The sequence below is a fragment of the Plecotus auritus genome (assembly GCF_963455305.1).
Source record: "Plecotus auritus genome assembly, chromosome: 5".
In the NCBI taxonomy this organism is placed as follows: Eukaryota; Metazoa; Chordata; class Mammalia; order Chiroptera; family Vespertilionidae; genus Plecotus; species Plecotus auritus.
The window spans coordinates 28,099,147-28,117,718 of NC_137776.1; the positions used below are offsets into that span (position 1 = coordinate 28,099,147).

The 18,572-nt window shown below is 37.7% G+C and overlaps 1 protein-coding gene across 10 annotated transcripts in view; it reads right to left on the bottom strand.

Annotated features, from left to right (window-relative positions):
- DOCK10 (dedicator of cytokinesis 10) overlaps positions 1–18,572 on the bottom strand; it is a 218,944-nt gene that overhangs the window by 72,569 nt on the left and 127,803 nt on the right. For all 10 annotated transcript variants that reach the window (XM_080670696.1, XM_080670695.1, XM_080670694.1 and 7 more), the window contains exons 5-14: positions 17,378–17,450; positions 16,979–17,101; positions 16,586–16,720; positions 10,259–10,442; positions 8,913–8,998; positions 8,568–8,651; positions 8,296–8,451; positions 4,236–4,457; positions 3,913–4,035; positions 2,635–2,717 (exon numbers count right to left, since the gene is read on the bottom strand). In XM_080670696.1, coding sequence (XP_080526822.1) covers positions 2,635–2,717; positions 3,913–4,035; positions 4,236–4,457; positions 8,296–8,451; positions 8,568–8,651; positions 8,913–8,998; positions 10,259–10,442; positions 16,586–16,720; positions 16,979–17,101; positions 17,378–17,450 — 1,269 coding nt within the window. The remainder of the gene's footprint in view (positions 1–2,634; positions 2,718–3,912; positions 4,036–4,235; positions 4,458–8,295; positions 8,452–8,567; positions 8,652–8,912; positions 8,999–10,258; positions 10,443–16,585; positions 16,721–16,978; positions 17,102–17,377; positions 17,451–18,572) is intronic.

Consider the following 18,572-nt stretch of genomic DNA (forward strand, 5'->3'; position numbering starts at 1 on the left):
TGTCTTCCTTCCAACGTATTTTACTAGAAACTTTAAAGTTGGATTGGTACTTCTCCTTACTGCTTTGTGATGGGTAATTCTTTTACTTACTTCTCACTGCCCCAAATTTACTAGAAAGGGGAACTTGTTGTGGTGAATGTGATCTCCACAGGAAAATTCATAATAATCATATGAGAATAATGACTTCTAATAATGGCTATCGTTTATTGGGTACACATCCATGCTCATTAATCCCTGCAAGAGTAAATTCGATATTATCCTTCCTCTATTGTACATTTAAAAAATCTGAGGTAGCCCTGGCCAGTGTGGCTCAGTTGGTTGAGCATTGTCTTATACACCAAGTGGTGGCAGGTTCAATTCTCTGTCAGGGCACATACACTGGTGCAGATTGGATCCCCAGTTGGGGCACATACAGGAGGCAACTGATTGATGTTTCTCTTTCACATTGATGTTTCTCTTTCTCTCCCTCCCTTCTTTCCTTTCTAAAAAAATCGTTTAAAAATTCCTTTAGCCCAGCTGGTGTGGCTCAGTGGTTGAGCATCAACCTATGAACCAGAAGGTCATGGTTTGATTCCCGGTCAGGGCACATGCCTGGGTTGCAGGCTCAATTCTCAGTGTAGGGCGTGTAGGAGAAAGCCAATCAGTGATTCTCTCTCATCATTGATGTTTCTATCTCTCTCTCCCTCTCCCTCCCTCTCTGAAATCAATAAAAAATATTTTTAAAAAACTCCTTTAAAAAATATGAGGTAAAGACAAGCCATAAGTACTTGCCTAAGTTCACTTGTCTAGTAAACAGAGTTGAGATTTCAAACCCAGCTCTGGTTCTAAAATGCCTGCCTCTGAAACCTCAGAACAATGCTGGATCCTTAAAGAAAAAATATGTTCACCATTGTAATTTTGCTATATTGGGATATTTTACTTTTGCCAAGGGATATTTTGCTTCTAGTTTCTCCAGTAGATTTTCTTGTGGGAACTGCTGAGAATACTTATCAATATCAAAAAGTTTGACCAGCAAATTATAGCAAGTTATCTTTTCTTTTTAAACTTATGAGAAGTAAAAACCATTATTTTTATCATAGAGGATTCAGTATATCTCACTGGAAGCTTTTTCATGCAAACTATCCTGGTATTAATTGTCCTTGTAGGAGAGACAGGGAAAAGGGAGATCAAGTGATAGTTATGATCTACTTTATGCCATGGGCTTCTGCACCTGAGATTGCACTTACTGCCCATGAGGCAAGTGTTGTCACCTGCCTTCTGTAAATGGGGACCGTGAGAATCAGGAAGGAAACTTGCCCAAAGTTACAAACTGTAAGTGGTGGCCTGATCTAGACCCTCTCTGTCAGACTCCTGGGCCTGATCTCCTTCTCCCATACTGCAAGGCAGCCTTACAGCACATACATTCACGGAGACTGTGTGAGCTTATATAGGCTTACTGTTGCCCAGACTCCCACATTTCTCTTCCCTGCACTTACTTATACCAACTTTAAGTAACACCTTCAAAACTATAATAAATATTGGTGAGTTTACTCTGGTTCTGCTCATCACTGGGAACTGGGAGACCAAAGCATGGCATAAGTAACTGGTTCTCACTTCATTCTGCATTTTAAAGTTGCTGCCATGGGACAGCATTATCAACATTCAAACGATTACTTAATGGGCAGTCTCATTTTGTAGTTCAGTCGATTTGTGCACTGCTGGCCATTTTTCCTTATGTCTATTCCAGGCTCTTCCTCCTTTAAGAAAGTATTATACTAATAAAGATGCACAGAGATTGAAGAGGACAATAATAATGAATGTCTGAGTAGATTCAACAAACTATTTTTGTTCTTTTTTTAAAAATATATTTTATTGATTTTTAACAGAGAAGAAGGGAGAAGGATAGAGAGTTAGAAACATCAATGAGAGAGAAACATCGATCAGCTGCCTCTTGCACACTCCCCACTGGGTATGTGCCCGCAACCAAGGTACATGCCCTTGACCAGAATCGAACCTGGGACCCTTCAGTCCGCAGGCCAATGCTCTATCCACTGAGTCAAACCGGATAGGGCCTATTTTTGTTCTTTATGCAGAGGTTATATTTCCAGGAGGATGATTCCATCATCAGTGTCGATATAACTCAGCATTGCTATCAGCATCAACTGGTACTGATAAATTCAGCTATGCTAATCAGCACCAAAATCAAAGGGAGTTTAAATGCTCAACCTGATGGCTTCTTCTAAACAACCATACAAAGACCTGCATTCTACATGCAGCTGCCTAAGATATCAGAGTGTGTTCCTCTGAGTTTTATGCACACCAAACTCTCAGGGGTGATATAATGTCAGGTGTTTGATAAAATTTATATCCTAAACAAGTTATGACTTTGATTTGACCCTACCAAGAACCCATAGCATACCTGGTCATGCCAACACTGTACCCCTGTTGTGGCCCCAATTTAGTATGAGCTGTCTTGATTGTCTTGTAAAACACATTTCTGGGGAGCTCAAAGTATTTATAAAGATGAAAACATTAGCATTATTCTAGGTGTTAGTATATTAAAAATAACAGGTAACACAGAGGTGTTCAAAACGGAAGCTTCCATTGCTGACTACAAATGCATTTCTATTCTGTTGGTTGCAATTGTCAACCTACCTCATCGCCCAAGCGAATGGCATGCGGTATTTCCCCAACTTGCTGCAGAACTGCTTGTTGGATTTGAGTATCTTTTGTGCATACTAAGGGAAAAATAAATGAAATGTGGTTTAGAACATTACTTTACAACCTGCCCATGAAAAATACTAACAAATATTTTTCTATGTTATCGTACATTGAAACTCAATGGAATTCTGACTTACTGGGCCCACAGATGCACCTCTTAAAAAGCCAAATAGTCTCTGCATTCAAACTACTATATAATATTTTTCTTTCTTTTTTAGTTTGGAAATTCAAATATAGAAAATACCCTTGTCTTCGAATACCAAAGTTTTTCCTTTCTTCTGATTTCAAAAACCTTAAAATATTGAATGGAAAGTGTTATCAAATTTACATTCACAGTCTGTCCAATGTTTTCTTTTATTTATCATGACAGAGGTCAGCAAAATTGTTCTGTAAAGGTTCACACAGTAAATATACTGGGCCATATGATCTCTGTCACAGCTTCTCACCTCTGCTGCTCTAGCAGGAAAGCAGTTATAGAAGATCCATAAATGAATGAGTGTGACTGTGTTTCAATAAAACTTTATTTACAAAAACAGGTGGCAGGGTGGATTTGGCCACACACCAAAATTTGCCAAACCCTGAATCTCATAAATCTGTTAAATTCTGCCCTAAATGGGCACGTATGCTCAAATTCAATGGTTATACATTATTTTCGCAATGTATTTCTTTTGTGTGGAAAATACAGGTTTTTATATTTATTTTCTATTAAATAGTAACATTCAATTATTAAAGAAAATGTCATAGAAAAAAATCCTGTGTTCCCACCATTCAAAGAACTTTTTGTGTGTCCTTTATTCTTTCTTTACTTAGGTCTATTATAATTTGATATGCAATTATCTATCACCCTTTTCATACAGTTTCCCATCAGCATTAATAATGTCTTAGTGGGCTGTATTAAGTTGTTTTTAGTCAGATTAATCTTAACTTTTCATTATTGTTAACACTGATCCTTAGAGTTAAAGCTTTATCCACATTTAAATTTATTTCTACTAATAGATGATCAAAAGTCAGAAACTGCTGGGTCACAAAGCATAAGCCAGGAATATATACTTTAACATTTTCCTGATGCCTAAGTAAATGCCTTAGTGAAATATTAATTCACTAAGTAAATATTTTGAGACTTAAACTTATCAAACTTGATAATTCATCAGACAATGCAATTTTATTTCTTGAAATCAATTGAAATTCTGTGTGGAAAAGATTATGCATTACCTTGTTGGAATCTGGATTCTTAATGTAAGGTTCTGCACCACTTGCAATGTTTCCCATTAGTACTTTCTCGACTTTGGCCACCAAAACAATGTCAGAATGTGGATTGCTTACAGAGAATATGGCCTGTGTACAAAAAGAGTTAGGATTAATAAACTTGTAAACATGTAGGAAGCCACCCTGAAGATATTTACAAAATCTCATTTGTTTTGAAAGAACAGCTTTAAGGAAATTTTTATTTGGGTAATTGCTCATCTTGTGTAGGATATCAGAAAGAACAGTGGGACAGCATTTTACGCCCCACCATGTGTAAGAAAAAGTGCAACCTGCTTTGGAAATTTCAGCCATTCCTCTGGAAACCCCTTGACGTGAGGTTCTTCCAATTGCAGTGGGGTGACCATGTCTATGTTCCCATTTTCCTGCACCACAGAGGCCCCTGAGAGCATCTGCCTGACAGCCACGTGGTTCAGGTCCACATGAAAATCAGCAGAAATCTTCCTGCTGTCTCTGAGGTCGTAAAGTGCCACACTCACGAAAAAGGGCTCAACCTGTGAGAAAGAGAAGTGATGGTTTTGACAAAAACCAAACAAACAAATAAAAAGATCCCCCTCAAATCCCCAAACTGCTAAAAAAATTTTTTTAATGCTACCAGAGTGTCACAAAAGCCAAAGGAAAAAGATTCAAGAATGACTTTTCAATTAGAAAAACATCAAATGAGCAGATTAAATAAAACAAGGACTAAAATAAACAAATCTATGTATATGTAATTATATACATATTATATATATACATCCATATGTACATACATGTATATGAATAATTATATATGTAATTAACTATAGGCTTCTAAGGCTAGAATATGCTTACAAAAAACATTTGTACTTATGTTTATGCTTCTTCATTTTGATTTGATGCCTATCATGTATCTGCCAATATTCTATGGTCAAGCAGGTTATACACACAAATCAAATTATGACATGGTTCATCATTTTCAGCCTCACTCATGCTGTAGATTTTGCTGAATGTTTAATAGATACTTCTTACTCTTTGAAATTATAACTATAATGAGGGTTTAGCTTATAATGAGGGTTTTCATTTAATTCCATAATATTAGCAATACTTATCAGCTGCCTTACTATTATAAATAGAATGACACGTACAAAATAAAATTCAATAAATTAATTTGGAAAAAAAGACAATTAAAAAGTAAAAGGTTTATGTTTTACCAATTTAATTTATTTCATAAAAACACCTGGTTTGTGGTAGTGGTAGTCTGCCAAGAGTTGAAAAATGAAAAAATTACATAAAAATAACTCAGGCAGGAACACGAACACATTGAAGGTCAAAGAAAAAAATCTTTATTGTTTTTCCTGAATTGTTGCATTTTGATTTTCATTTCTGCTTAGAGAATGGAAATAAATGACCTACATTGATAATCCATCAGGAATTAAAGCTCATACAGTGATTCATTTATTTATTCCAATCCAGCTTTTCAACTTAAATGTCAATTCTTACTCTTTGAATCACTAGCTTTTCAGTAAGGATTTGTTAAATAAAGCACCTTCAAAGCCTAACAAATAAAATCATAGGTTTCTTTTGTTTAGAATTATGTACTTTTCATAAAAAAATAAAAAACATGACATTTTAAATGTTCCTCTGCTGCGAAGCAGCTTTATTATTTTAGATTTTTGGAATTAATTCCCATTTTCAAAGAAATATTTTATTCTATAAAACCAACAACCTGAACTCGGTTTTCAATGACTGACTAAAAAATTACATGCTGTCAAATAGTTTCCTCATCATGTAAAAGTTTTTTTAGGGTGTTTTTTAGAAGCTCATTCACTAAATGCAGCAGTAGGTTCTTTAGCAACTTAAAGCAATATATCGATTAATTTAAAAACATGTTCATTGACTTGAAACAATAAATTTAAAAGTAGCTATATTAATAAAACAGTGTCATTGAAAAAATATGTGAAGATTTTAAAAAAAGAATGCCATTGCATAGCAAACTGCTGTTAAGGTGAGGCTGTTTTATTGATTGTTTATAACATTGCTTATAAGCACAATGAAATTATATTTTAAAAAGCAATTTCCTTGTTTTTTTTTAACATTTATGGCAACTGTAAAATAAATTAAACCTATACAGACATACAGAGCACTCCAAATCAACTTCTCCCTCTGGCTGACAGATGTGAGAGAGACTGTAAGCTGCTCTCTGAACTTCTGCCTGTTCTCTTGCTTGGGAGATTGGCCCAAATACAAACACTGAGCTTCTGAATATGGTTTTTTGTACAAATAAAGGAATCCAAGGGAAAGGAGTCATATGTCCTTGGCACTGGGAAGAAAAGCCCATTATCTTTGCGTTTCAGTTTCTAAATTTGACATTTTAATTAGAGTTAAGGACGTGTTTGTTAAAAAAAAAAAAAAAGCATTTATTTTCCTTTAATAAGATGATTAAGTGACATTATGATTTGGGTTAAATTTTCCTGATATTTCTAAATAGTAGTTTTGAAAAGCAAGTTCCTAGTGTATTTTTTTAAAATCCTGAATAAAAAAGTATGTTCTGATTGTTCCTCCTAAGACTTTTACTCCACATATGTTTCTCCTTATAGCCACCAACATCCCCCATGTTCCCACACCCAGTGGGCTCCTCTTTGGCTTCATGTTACTCAGCCTCTCAGCACCACTCCACATTGCTGACCCTTTCTTTCTTGGCATCATGATGCACTCTTTTCTGGTTTATCTCTATTTCAATGGTCATTCCTCTTAGTCTTCTTTGGTCACATCTCTATTCATCATTTAAACATTTGGTTCTTGGCCCCTTCTCTACGTGCACAGAAATTCCTAGATGATTCCCTCCAGGTCACAGCCTTGACCAGATTTCCAAGTTGATATCTCTGCTCATGACCAGTCCCTTGGTTCCAAACTTGTGTTGAGTCTGCTAAATGGATATCTCTGTTTGGCTCTCTAATAGGCCTATCAGGCTTAACATGTCCACAGTGGAATTTTTGGTCTAAATCCCCCAACTCTGCTCTTTCTACAGTTTTGTCCTCTTAGTAAATGGCAGCATCCTGCATAGAACTGCTCAAAGAAAATACCAGGGACTCATCCTTGAGATTTTCCTTTCCCTTCTCCTGTCTATCCCATCTACCAGAAAAACCTGTCAGCTTACATCAGTCAAATCCATCCATTTCTCTCCTTCCTTGCTACCCCTAATCCAAACAAGGAAATGAATTACAGACGCAGCCTCCTAGCTTCTCATCTCCTGTTTCCTCCAATCCATTCTCCTGATGGATATTTTAGAAACACAGATTAGATTGCATCATTATAAAGTACTTTAAACCTTTGAATCACCTCCTCTCACACTTAGGGTAAATGCAGAGTTCGTGCTTTCTGCCAGCCACTCACCATCACAACTAACAAGGCTCCATCTAAAAAGAGATGTATATGCATGAAGTGCACAGTTTGTAGGGAAACGTAATGATGTGTCTGCCTTCTAAAAGCAAATGGGGCCTGTTTCATGGATCTGGAAATAAGTTTTCTACTTAGAGGTGAAAAATGACAACTGAGAGATGATTTATTAGAAATTAGAATAGAATGTATTAAAAATAATAAAAAGTAACCTGCCAATATAGCAACTTTTTAAATTAATGGTAGGATTATGAGTGAGTTTTATTTTCTTCTTTGTAGAAACATTTGGTAATGTTGATGCTCACAAAATGCACTCTTCCCACACTACATTCACAATTAGCATAGAACTGTCCCCTAGAACACTGAGAACTCCCAAGAGGGCCTACTTAGTAGAAAAAGGACTCTTGTATTTATTTAATGAGCAGTGTGGTATTTTCCAAATATCAGTGAAGCACTTTTTCCTACAATTTGCATGTAGCATCTGTACTATTATTTATTTAATATTTATCTGATATTACTTCACTTGGTTCACTATTTAGTCTTGTCTTAGGCAGTAATAACTGTGAAATCACAGGGCTGGTATTTTCATTTTAATTATTTTCTAATACACATTAAAATAAACATATAACTATTAAAATAAAAATGTCAATTTAAAAGCCATCTTGAGATACAAGAAAATACAAACAGTATCTTAGGAAACTCAGAAGCACTATGCTGATTTAATGGAAAGAATCCTAGAACATAGTCCCTCTGATGCTTCTTCTTTAAGTTAACAGAAAAATTTTATGGCAGCATATTGACAATTCCATTTCAGAACTTGTGCATTTTTGTCATGTGTAAAAATGCTGTCAGTCACACTCCCTGCTACACTATATGGTGTGCAGTTTGCTTGGAATGACTAGAAACAGAAGAGATTTGACTGGGGTGGTGTGCTGTTGGTTGACTGGTATAGGAAGTAACAGAAGAGCAACTTACATTAGTTATCGGATCATTTTCATTCTCCGTAACACATCCCTGAAGACTGAAGTTGAGAGCTTTACAAATGATCATGATTCTCTTAGCAGCTTTTTCTTCAAATGGTTTGATCACAGACTCAGGTTCTAAAAGATTCTTTTTCTGAAGTTTCAAGGTCTAGAAAAATTTTGACAGTTTTACTCAACAAAAATCTATCCACACACACAAAAAATGTATAAACCACAATGGTATGGATCAAGTTTCATGTGGGCTTAGAAAGAATTCCAACTTACTTCTATATCTGGATCCATGGAGAAGAGATTTAGCCTCTCCAGGTTTCGAGTGGCTTTGACAGTCTCTTCAGTTTCTGTGAGGTACTACAGAGGATACTGTGTTAGCTCCGGTCTAAATAGCCAGATACTTACAGCCCAGCCCCATCAACATGGCGAGAAGTAGCCCCCTTAGTGTTATCAGAGTTTTAATATCATCCATTAACACTTGGCAAGTCTTATAAAAAACATGCTTTATTTTTAAAATTTTGTGTTTCTTTGCTTAAACCTTAAAAAAAGCATTTCCATGAAAGCATTAACTAATAAGCAATGCAAATTCATTTGCATGATAATGGTCAGCTTTATTACTTTTGTGAAGTCTGGATGTAGGCTGTTCTCTGAAGAATCTGTTTCCTCTGGTGTGCATTCACATGTGATAGAATTATCCAGCGAATCTTGAAAAGATACACAAAGTCAGGTTATTAAATAACACTCATGAATCACACCTTTCTCTAGCCTGTGACATTTCAAAACTAGGTTAGACCCAAGAGTGATGAAAGATGGATGTTAGTGAACAGATGCCTTTACTGTATCTTGGTTCCAGTACTCCTTACTGTTAAAAAGACATTGGCTGGGAAATCAGACCTCCTGATGATCTTTTGGGAATCTTTCCATGACACCATCCTGTGCCCATGCAAACTCTGAACCTTTACATTCTATGTTTATACTTGGTGCCGTCTTGACTTACTTCATGAATGCATACTCAAGTTTTCAAACATATGTTTTTATTTTTGATAATTGTGACTCTTAGTCATCAGTTTAAAACTCACATTCTAGCTTCTGTTACTAAACTCTCTATAACTCTTTAAACATTAATTTTCTAGTTGAATATTATTAAGTAAATCATGAATGTAAAATACCTACTATGGTACACAGTAGTGGTGTTAAAAGCAACAATGATTTTTCTTCCTCATTATCCCATGACTTGTTCACTTAAAAGCACATGATACTTAGGCTACTGGAACTTAAAGACACTTCATTTTCTAATGTACCATGATGCAGTGCAAGATGCCTTAAAATAATTTTCCTTTGGGAGAAGTGATTGACTCTAAAGGTGAACTTGTTTTCCACGTATTTATAGATCTGCTTTACCTACCCTTCATTTCACTCCTTCTCTCCCCTCTTTTGCTCCTTTCTCTTTGCCTGGAGTGAATTAGAATCTTTTGAGGGAATTAAGATGGGCAGAAAAATTTATTTTATTATAAAAATCTCTAATACTATGTCAAATTTATGGAACTTTCACATATACATAAGCAGATCTCAGTATGGTCAAAAAGCATACATGACACTCCTTTCAATTAAAAGGAAGCAATGCATATCTGCCTTCACAGAGTATACTGTTAATTAATTAAATTTAATGAAAAGCTATAAAGCACAAAATATCCCCTCCAGGGTGGCATCTCATCAGATCTGGGTACATTTTTTATACTGATGACAAATGCTTCCCAACATCATTTGCTGGGCATCAGCCTCAATCACTGTCTGTCAAGTCAAAATTGTTCCACTCACTGTTCAGTACAAGTAAGGGGCAATTTCTTGGAGCTCAGGGATGGATGAGCTAGACCTGCCAGCTACTATAGCTTCTAGGAGTTTAAATGACCCAAATGCACAGGTTACACTGCAAAGGATGGGAGTGGGTGGTGATGTGCTCTTACCCAGCCCCAGATCTGTGAGCTCTGTGCTCCTCCGACCCTGAAGGGGTCCCTCAGGGCTGATTTGCAGGATGCGGTTGAGGGTGTGGATCCATTCATCCATATCGGACTCCGTTTCAGCCGCCAGCACAAAATAGGTCAGGTCATTCATTTTCAATTCAAAGGCATATTTTCTTAGTCTGTTATTCTTTGGTACAAAAAGAAAGAAAAAACACACCAGATAAATAAGTCTTGAGAGTGGGAGACATATTTTATGGGCTCCTGGTGATTCCAAAGGTTTTCCTTATAGGTAGGTAACATAAAGAAATCTTCCAAAATAGGACACACATTTAGATGGGTATGAACCAGTTTGTGATTCTGATACAGGTATTCAACTTTTACTAACACTGTTCTAAAATCGTTAGAGCCCCCACTGTAATAAAGCAAAGCTTATATACTCAGGATAACTCAACTTTGTGTAAGTAAAACACCAACTGGAGAAGAACCAGAAGATGGGAGTATTACTATCCTGTGAAATTGTAGATAAATATCAAAGTATAAATTATTTTATGGTAATAGGGTTGCTATTCTTGGTGGCAAGAAAAAGTAATTTTGAATATCCTCTCGGCAATGTCCTTTTTCTTTGGGATGCCTTCAGACACGGTCCCAAAATAACTTGTTCCTTTCAACTTCCACAACACAATTACAACTACAAATAGGACACTTACTATATATTCGCCATCTGTATACTAGGCACTGTGCTGAACATTTTACAGTCATTATCTTATTTAAATCTCCCAACAACCTTTTTGTGAAAAATCACATTATTCCATTTAACATATGATGACATTGAGGCTTGGGCAGGTAAGTTAAAATGTGCTAGGAATTACATGGGTAGCAAGTGGTAGAGAGGGGAAATAACCTCTTTAGACTTTAACACCCACTGAGATGACCCAGGTACAAAGAAGATGCCGTCCTCCTTCCTTGCTATCTCCCTGGCACAATCACCCACCAAAGGGGTAGCTGTGGCCTGGAGCTAATAGATTTTCCATGTGCTGAGAATAGACAGTGAGACAACACAAATGCCTCAAGAAAAAGTAAATGTTGGAAATTGAAGGAGAAAGAAGAATCAGTTTAAAAGCTAAGTGTGATTCTCACTGTAAAATGTCACAGTTCAAATGCTATTTTCTACACTCTTCCAATGACAAGCTATTTGCTCCCGTCCATACTTTTGTACTATTGTCAAAAGTATTATTTCCTTGCCTTGTAACGGCTCACTTGCAGGCTAGCTCCTTCATTCGTCCATGAGATTGATTAGAGCAGAGCTGGCTAACTGTCCTCAGTGCTCAGTGCAGTGATAACATTCACTCACAAAGAGGTGTCTATTGTGTTTGTATTTTGTGTCAGGAAGAAACAAAGTCTCTGCCCTGGCAGAACAGGGTGACAGGCCTTAACCAATTAAACACAGTGTGATATTAAAAGATAAATGTACTTACATTTTGTATGAATATATTGAAGAAAAGGTATAACACCAAGGTATTAATATTATTTTTGAGAACAGAATTGCTTTTGGCATATGCGAATATAGCTGGTCTCATGAAAGCACAGGGCAGGATGACTTTGGCAAGTAAAAGTCCAGAGCTGCATTTGGAAAAAATTATTTTGGCTGCAGTGTAAACAGAACGAGGAGTCACCAGAAGGCAGTGGCCTCAAACTGCTGTGTGCAAAGCCAGCATCCAGGCAGCTTCTTTAAGAATGCAAGTTCTTAGAAGCCGCGCTCCCCCCCGCCCCCGGGGGAGTGGGCAGACTCCCTCCATACACCCTCACACAAGCTTCCTGGGCTTCTGTCCAAGGAGGTCCATTGAACCTCCTGTGACCTCAGTGACACAGAGTGCCTAAGGACAAAGACAAGTTGGCTGATAGCACATATAAAAAAAGAGAGACATGTTTCTTTAAAAAAAAACACACAAAAAAACAAAAAACAAACAAACAAACAAAAAACACACACAAGAAGAGAAATAGACAGGAAGGGAAAAAAACTAGAAGTGCCCAGAGTTCAGGACCTCCCTTGGCTAGGATATTGTTAATTATTTGACAATTGCAAATGCAAGCCAATCTCGTGCTGTCTTGAAAACAGACAAGTTAAAGAATCTCCTTGACTAATCAGATGTTGTAAATCAGGAGAACTGGGAGATGCAGCTATGCAAACTGCTAGTACTGGGTCCAAGTTAAAAGTGGATCAAGCTGCAAACTTCTTTCCAATGCTGATGCTAAGAAACTAATAAAAACTGTAGAAAGAAAACATTATGAAATATTTAAAAAATGTTTGATTTCCTAAATTCATTCTGTACATCAAATAAATTTAATATTGTTGCCAAGTTGAACAATATTATTACAAATATTTTTTAAAACTTTGAGGAAATTATAATAAGCCCTTGGTTCTCACAAAGAGGTGTTTATAAATAAAATAAATATCCTATTTACAACTGCTCAGAAACAAAATTATTTTTTTTAAAATTTGGAGAGAAATAGAACCGCTTTCAGTGTTGAGAGGTTTATGTTGGAGAGGACTAAGATGTCTAAAGTGGTTTTCTATCTCATTCTCCAAAATAATGGCATATCAACTAGCAAAAAAGAAAGGACAGAAATAGAAAATCAATGGAACATTTTAATAATCTTGAAATGCAATAGTTAAGTCATTACAATGGTATTCAAAAAGTAATCATATTCTTTTCACTCCCCCATGTTCCCCTGTTTCCATGAAATCACTGTTCTTTGTGTCCACTGCAACTACTTTGCTCATCTAAGCGCACCACAGCACACCTACACGGCTTCATAAACAATAGGAAACTGAATATGGCCTAATGCCATCTGATGTGTTTAATGAGTTGTAGCAAACTGGTCTGTTTCTACAGTGTTCATCTGGAAAAGTTTTAAAATAGATACTCCAAGGACGCCACTAAAGCTAATGGAGGACTGAATATTGAAGAAAGAAGTTACCCAAACAAAATATTCCATCACACCAGTAATGGTGGTAGCATCTTTTACCGAATTTTTCAGAAACAAAAGAGGAGTTTTAAAAGGAAACACACAACATCAACTCCAGGTTACTGGTATTGCTGGCTACCACACGTGCAATTCTGTCTATTCTCTATATGTTTATTTATTCATTTATAAACAATATTAGGTACCTTCTATGTGCCAAGTACATAGCATTAAAAAACACATGTAAAGTGCTTGCCCTCCTTGAACTTACGTTCTAGTGTAATGGAGTGTCAATAAACAAATAAATAGAACTATCACATATATACTATGTATCCTATATAATAAAGAAGTAACATGCAAATTAACCCTTATGCCCTCACAAGATGGCTGCCTATGACGAGGCCAGCAGGGTATTAGTGAGGGACGACCAAACGACTGAACAAGCAGGCTGTGTGGGGTGACCAGGCCGGCGAGGGGGCCGTGAGGGGCGACTAGGCCAGCAAGGGGGGGCATTTGGGGGCAACCAGGCCAGCAGGGGGGGCAGTTGGGGGTGACCAGGCTGGCAGGGGAGCAGATGGGGGGCAATTAGGCTGGCAGGGGGGCAGTGAGGGGAGACTAGGCTGGTGGGGAAGGCAGTTGGGGGTGACAAGGCCGGCAGGGGGGGGAGGCAGTTAGGGGTGATCAGACTGGCACGCAGAGGCAGTGAGGGGCGATCAGGCCAATGGGGGGGGCAGTTAGGGGTGACCAGGCAGGCAGGCAGGTGAGTGATTAGGAGCCAGTAGTCCAGGATTGTGAGAGGGATGCCCGACTGACGGTTTAGGCCCGATCCCCGGGATTGGGCCTAAACTGGCAGTCAGACATCCCCTAAGGGGTCCCGGATTGGAGAGGGTGCAGGCTGGGCTGAGGGGACCCCCACCCCCTATGCAAGAATTTTGTGCAACAGGCCTCTAGTAATGTAATATAATGCAATATATCATCATCAGAGATAAGTAGAATTTCACTCTTGCATGTATTATCAGAATCTAATGTTTGAAATGAGTCATTTATGCTTTATTTTCACATATGATTCTTCTGTTCATCCTCCCACAGGCTGGAAGCTCTTTGAAGACAGAGGCCACATCTAATTCATATTTGGCTTTCCCACAATTCTTTGCATATAGAAAGCATTTCAATATACTTTTGCTGAAGTAAAGCCTACATCTAAAACGCACTGTTTAGAACTGCACATAAGCACATCTTTATAGTGTTTCCTGTGCCCATGTGGCTTACACAGGATAAATGTATGTGTTTACGTATGCAGGTATGTCCACTTCATGTATAATAACCAAAGGATTTTCTTGGGCATCTTTCTGTAATTTTGGACAGTCCTATGCCTCAGATCTAATTTTGCCATTTATTAGCTCTGTGACTTGGGAAGGTATTTTATCTCTCTGAGGTGTTTTTTTTGTTTGTTTTTTGTTTTTTTGTTTTTTTGTCTGTTGCACACAGTTTATTTAACAATATGATATAAGAAATGAGTTGGTACTTTATCATCCTATACAGTGATTAAATCTTCCTGAATTTTCTTATTTATAGTAATTATAGTGCTTGCATGATTTACACTAGAATTACTTTTCCTAATTTCAAGTTTCATATAGAAGAAAGAATGCTCTTTATTAACATTAGCATGGTCTAAGAGAGTGATTATCCCTATTTTTTGTCTAAAACCAGTTTTATCAGAGAAACAAAGCAACAATTTCTCCATCTTCAAGACAAGAGTTTGGCTTAAGCCAATTTGTATAGATAGATGTGTGTGGGTGTGTATGTGTGTGCACGTACGTGCCAATGCCTATCGTCCAGGGGTAATACTTGGAGAATGTCCACAGAGTTCACAATAGAAAAAATCTTCCCGTAACGTCAGAAAGTTGTTGGGATACATTATAAGCTTGCATTATCTCAAGAATCAGTTTCTGTTTGTTTGTTTTTTAATCCTCACTCAAGGACATTTTTTCCATTGATTCTTAGAGAGAGTGGAAGGGAGAAGGAGAGACAAACACCGATGTGAGACACATCGATTGTTTGCCTCCTGAATGTCCCTGACCAGGGCTAGGAGCCTGCAACCGATACATGCCCTTGACCAGAATTGAACCCGGGACCCTTCAGTCCGTAGGTTGATGCTCTATCCACTGAGCAAAACCGGCTAGGGCTTTTTTTTTTTAATACATTAAGGTAATAATAATGTGAAATTTGAGGTAAGATTGCTAAAACACTTGATTGCTTCAATTTTTATGTAAGAGGGAATAAGGATAGCTATTTAATCAGAGTAGAAAGAATACATGTCTTGAAAGTAAGAGTTCCAAATGGGTCTGTGGAATTATCTGCTGTCCTTTTCCACAGTAGTCCGTGCCAAACTGAATATTAAGGACAACAGTCTGAAGATCAAGAGGTTGCAGAAGAGCATTGTCTGTTAAAAGCACTATGTCTGTTTCTTAAATTAAGCTCTTGGGAATCAATGTAATCCTTGTCTTTGAAGGAAACCTCCTCTTAGAAGGAAGATGATGTATATGCACATTATAAATTTACTATCTCATATCTAATAATAAAGATAATATTTATGAAGTGTATCTTTTGAGCTATATGATTTACATGTTATCTTATAAAATTCTTTAGTTCAGTGGTTCTCTAATGCAGCTATACAGGTGGCCATTTTCCTCGAATATATAAGACTTGCTCTTGCCTCAGGACCTTTGCACGTGCTGCCCTGCTCATTTTTTTTAATATATTTTATTAATTTTTTACAGAGAGGAAGAGAGAGGAGAGGGATAGAGAGCTAGAAACATCGATGAGAGAGAAACATCGATCAGCTGCCTCTTGCACACCTCCTACTGGGGATGTGCCCGCAACCAAGGTACATGCCCTTGACCGGAATCGAACCTGGGACCTTTCAGTCCGCAGGCCGACGCTCTATCCACTGAGCCAAACCGGTTTCGGCTGCCCTGCTCATTTTTGAGTCTCTAGATCAAATACTTTCTCTTCAAACATACTTTTCCCACTTCTGTAAAATTAATCATCTTTTCCAATGTCATCATTTGTCTCTCTCCCTTCAGTATCTCTGTTTATTTTCTTTATTCCAGATTTCACCAACTGATTCTATTGTTTATTTATCTCTTTGCCTATTTTCTATTTTTTCTTCCTTTATTGAAAGTAAGTTTTGTGAAAGCAGGAATCAAGGTTGTCTTGTTCTCCACTGAATCCCTAGGGTCTAGAACAATTCTTGGCTCATCTCAGATACTCCACAAATATTTGTGGAAAAAGTAACTGATGACTGGATGAACATACTCTTTGATTAAAACAAAAACCCAAGAGGAAAAAAAGATTCCTACTCACCTGCACCACACCTGTACAGGAATCCAAAAAGATGCAGCCTTTGGGTTCTTTGGATATTTTTTCATCTTTGTAAAAATTCATGATGTAGGAGCTATCGGGCAACTGAGTCAGCTGAAAGTAGCGCTTTTTGAATGACTAAATAATGGAAAAGATACAAGAAGGTAGTTGAGGTTACAGTGTGCTGTTACTCACAGAAACTAGCCTTTTTTCTAATTCCTTCAGGAGAGCGACACCTGTAGGGTGCTGTTTGAGAGAAGGGCACACTCCTTTCTCATAAATAAAATATGACACAGAACATAAACTCAGTGCAAATGGCTCTCCTCTATGCTCTGACCGAAGGAGGGGCGTCAGGAAAGGTGGCAGACACAAAGATGCGGCCTGATGTCTCCTTACCCGCACAGTAATGGTATTGTTCACGGTGCTGTTGAAATTCCCCTTGTAGAGCCAGCCAGACTTGAAAACTCCAGTTCCTCCCGCTCCCCCACCGCCCTTGGAAGACGAGTGGGAGGTGGTATCCTGTACAAAAGCATCATTAGCATGACTGCAATCCTTTGTGAATCCCAGATCTTCGGCACTTGCACTTAAAAACGAGCCTCCTTTTCCTCTCTTTGACTCATCGCAAATAATCATGTTCCATTTCAAAACAAACGTGACTCATTTTGACTAAAAGCCCTCATACAAATAGTTACTGCAGCTTGATGAAAAACTGCTCAGAACATGGAACACTCAAGTGAAAGACAGGCACTAATTATCCTCATGTTTTAAACATTTCACTTTCAACAATTTACTTACTTCATCCTTATCAGCATCTTCATGGTCAACCTCAAAGGAATGTGAAGGAAGTTTCTCTGGCTTGTACTCTGCTCTAATATTAAAACAAAAATAAAGGTTCTGATTTGTCATTTGAGACACGGCTTTCATTTTCAGCTGTTTCCTGGGTAACAACTACTGTGTTTTTTAATAAAATAATGTAACCTTGTGAGGATCCCATTTTCTTTGGAGGTATTAACCTCCCCCTACACCTGGACATCTTAATCCAGCAAATAAATCTCTATTTTAATCCATGGAGTTAATATTTATGCAGATTTACACACGGAATGGGACGAAGGTGAGCAGGACAATTTTTAGGTTTGATGGTTTACTAGTATATTTTCCTCTTCCACATGCTGACGTGTTATTTTCATCACCTTTCTGCTTCACCTTTTTATGACATGCCCAAGGTTACAGGCAGTCATTTGAAGAACTGTGTTCCAGAAAACAAGCCTGTGCTCTGGCCACTAGGCTGTGCTGCTCCCCTAACCATGGTCTCCCCAAAAGTCTGCGCTCATTATTGGCAATTGTGTTCACTTTGTGAATTTCCATGGTAGCATAGAAGCACCTCTGTGTCATAGGACACCGACAAGCTCAGGGGAGCGAGAGCATACACCTGGCTCTATACTCGGAAATATAAGACAGAAATAAGTTTTCCTTGGCTCGATTCTGTCTCACACCTCATGGCTGAATGGAAACTGGATATTATCATTCAAGGTTCAGATCTTTATGATACCTAGCTACACACTTTTACATGTAGAATTTGCATGGTTTATTTGTGTTTTTTAAGATCACATATACTGTGTAGAAGCAACCTCTCAATCTGACTATTGAGAGGAAAAAGCCCAGTGGCACATTCAATATTCCCATCACAAAGAGACTTCTGTGTTGAAGGTATTTCAGAGAGCATCACTCAGCCAACTCCATTAGTCCCTAACAATATTCTTGCTGACCTATGTTCATAGAAAAAAAAGTGCAGACCTGTGTGTGTCAATTTAGATCCCACTGTGGGGGTGGGGGTGGGTGAATGTCTTTTCATTTCTGGCTTTTCTTAATTCTGAGTTTGCTTGTCTTTTTTTAAAAAATGTATTTTATTGATTTTTTTACAGAGAGGAAGGGAGAGGGATAGAGAGTTAGAAACATCAATCAGCTACCTCCTGCACACCCCCTACTGGGG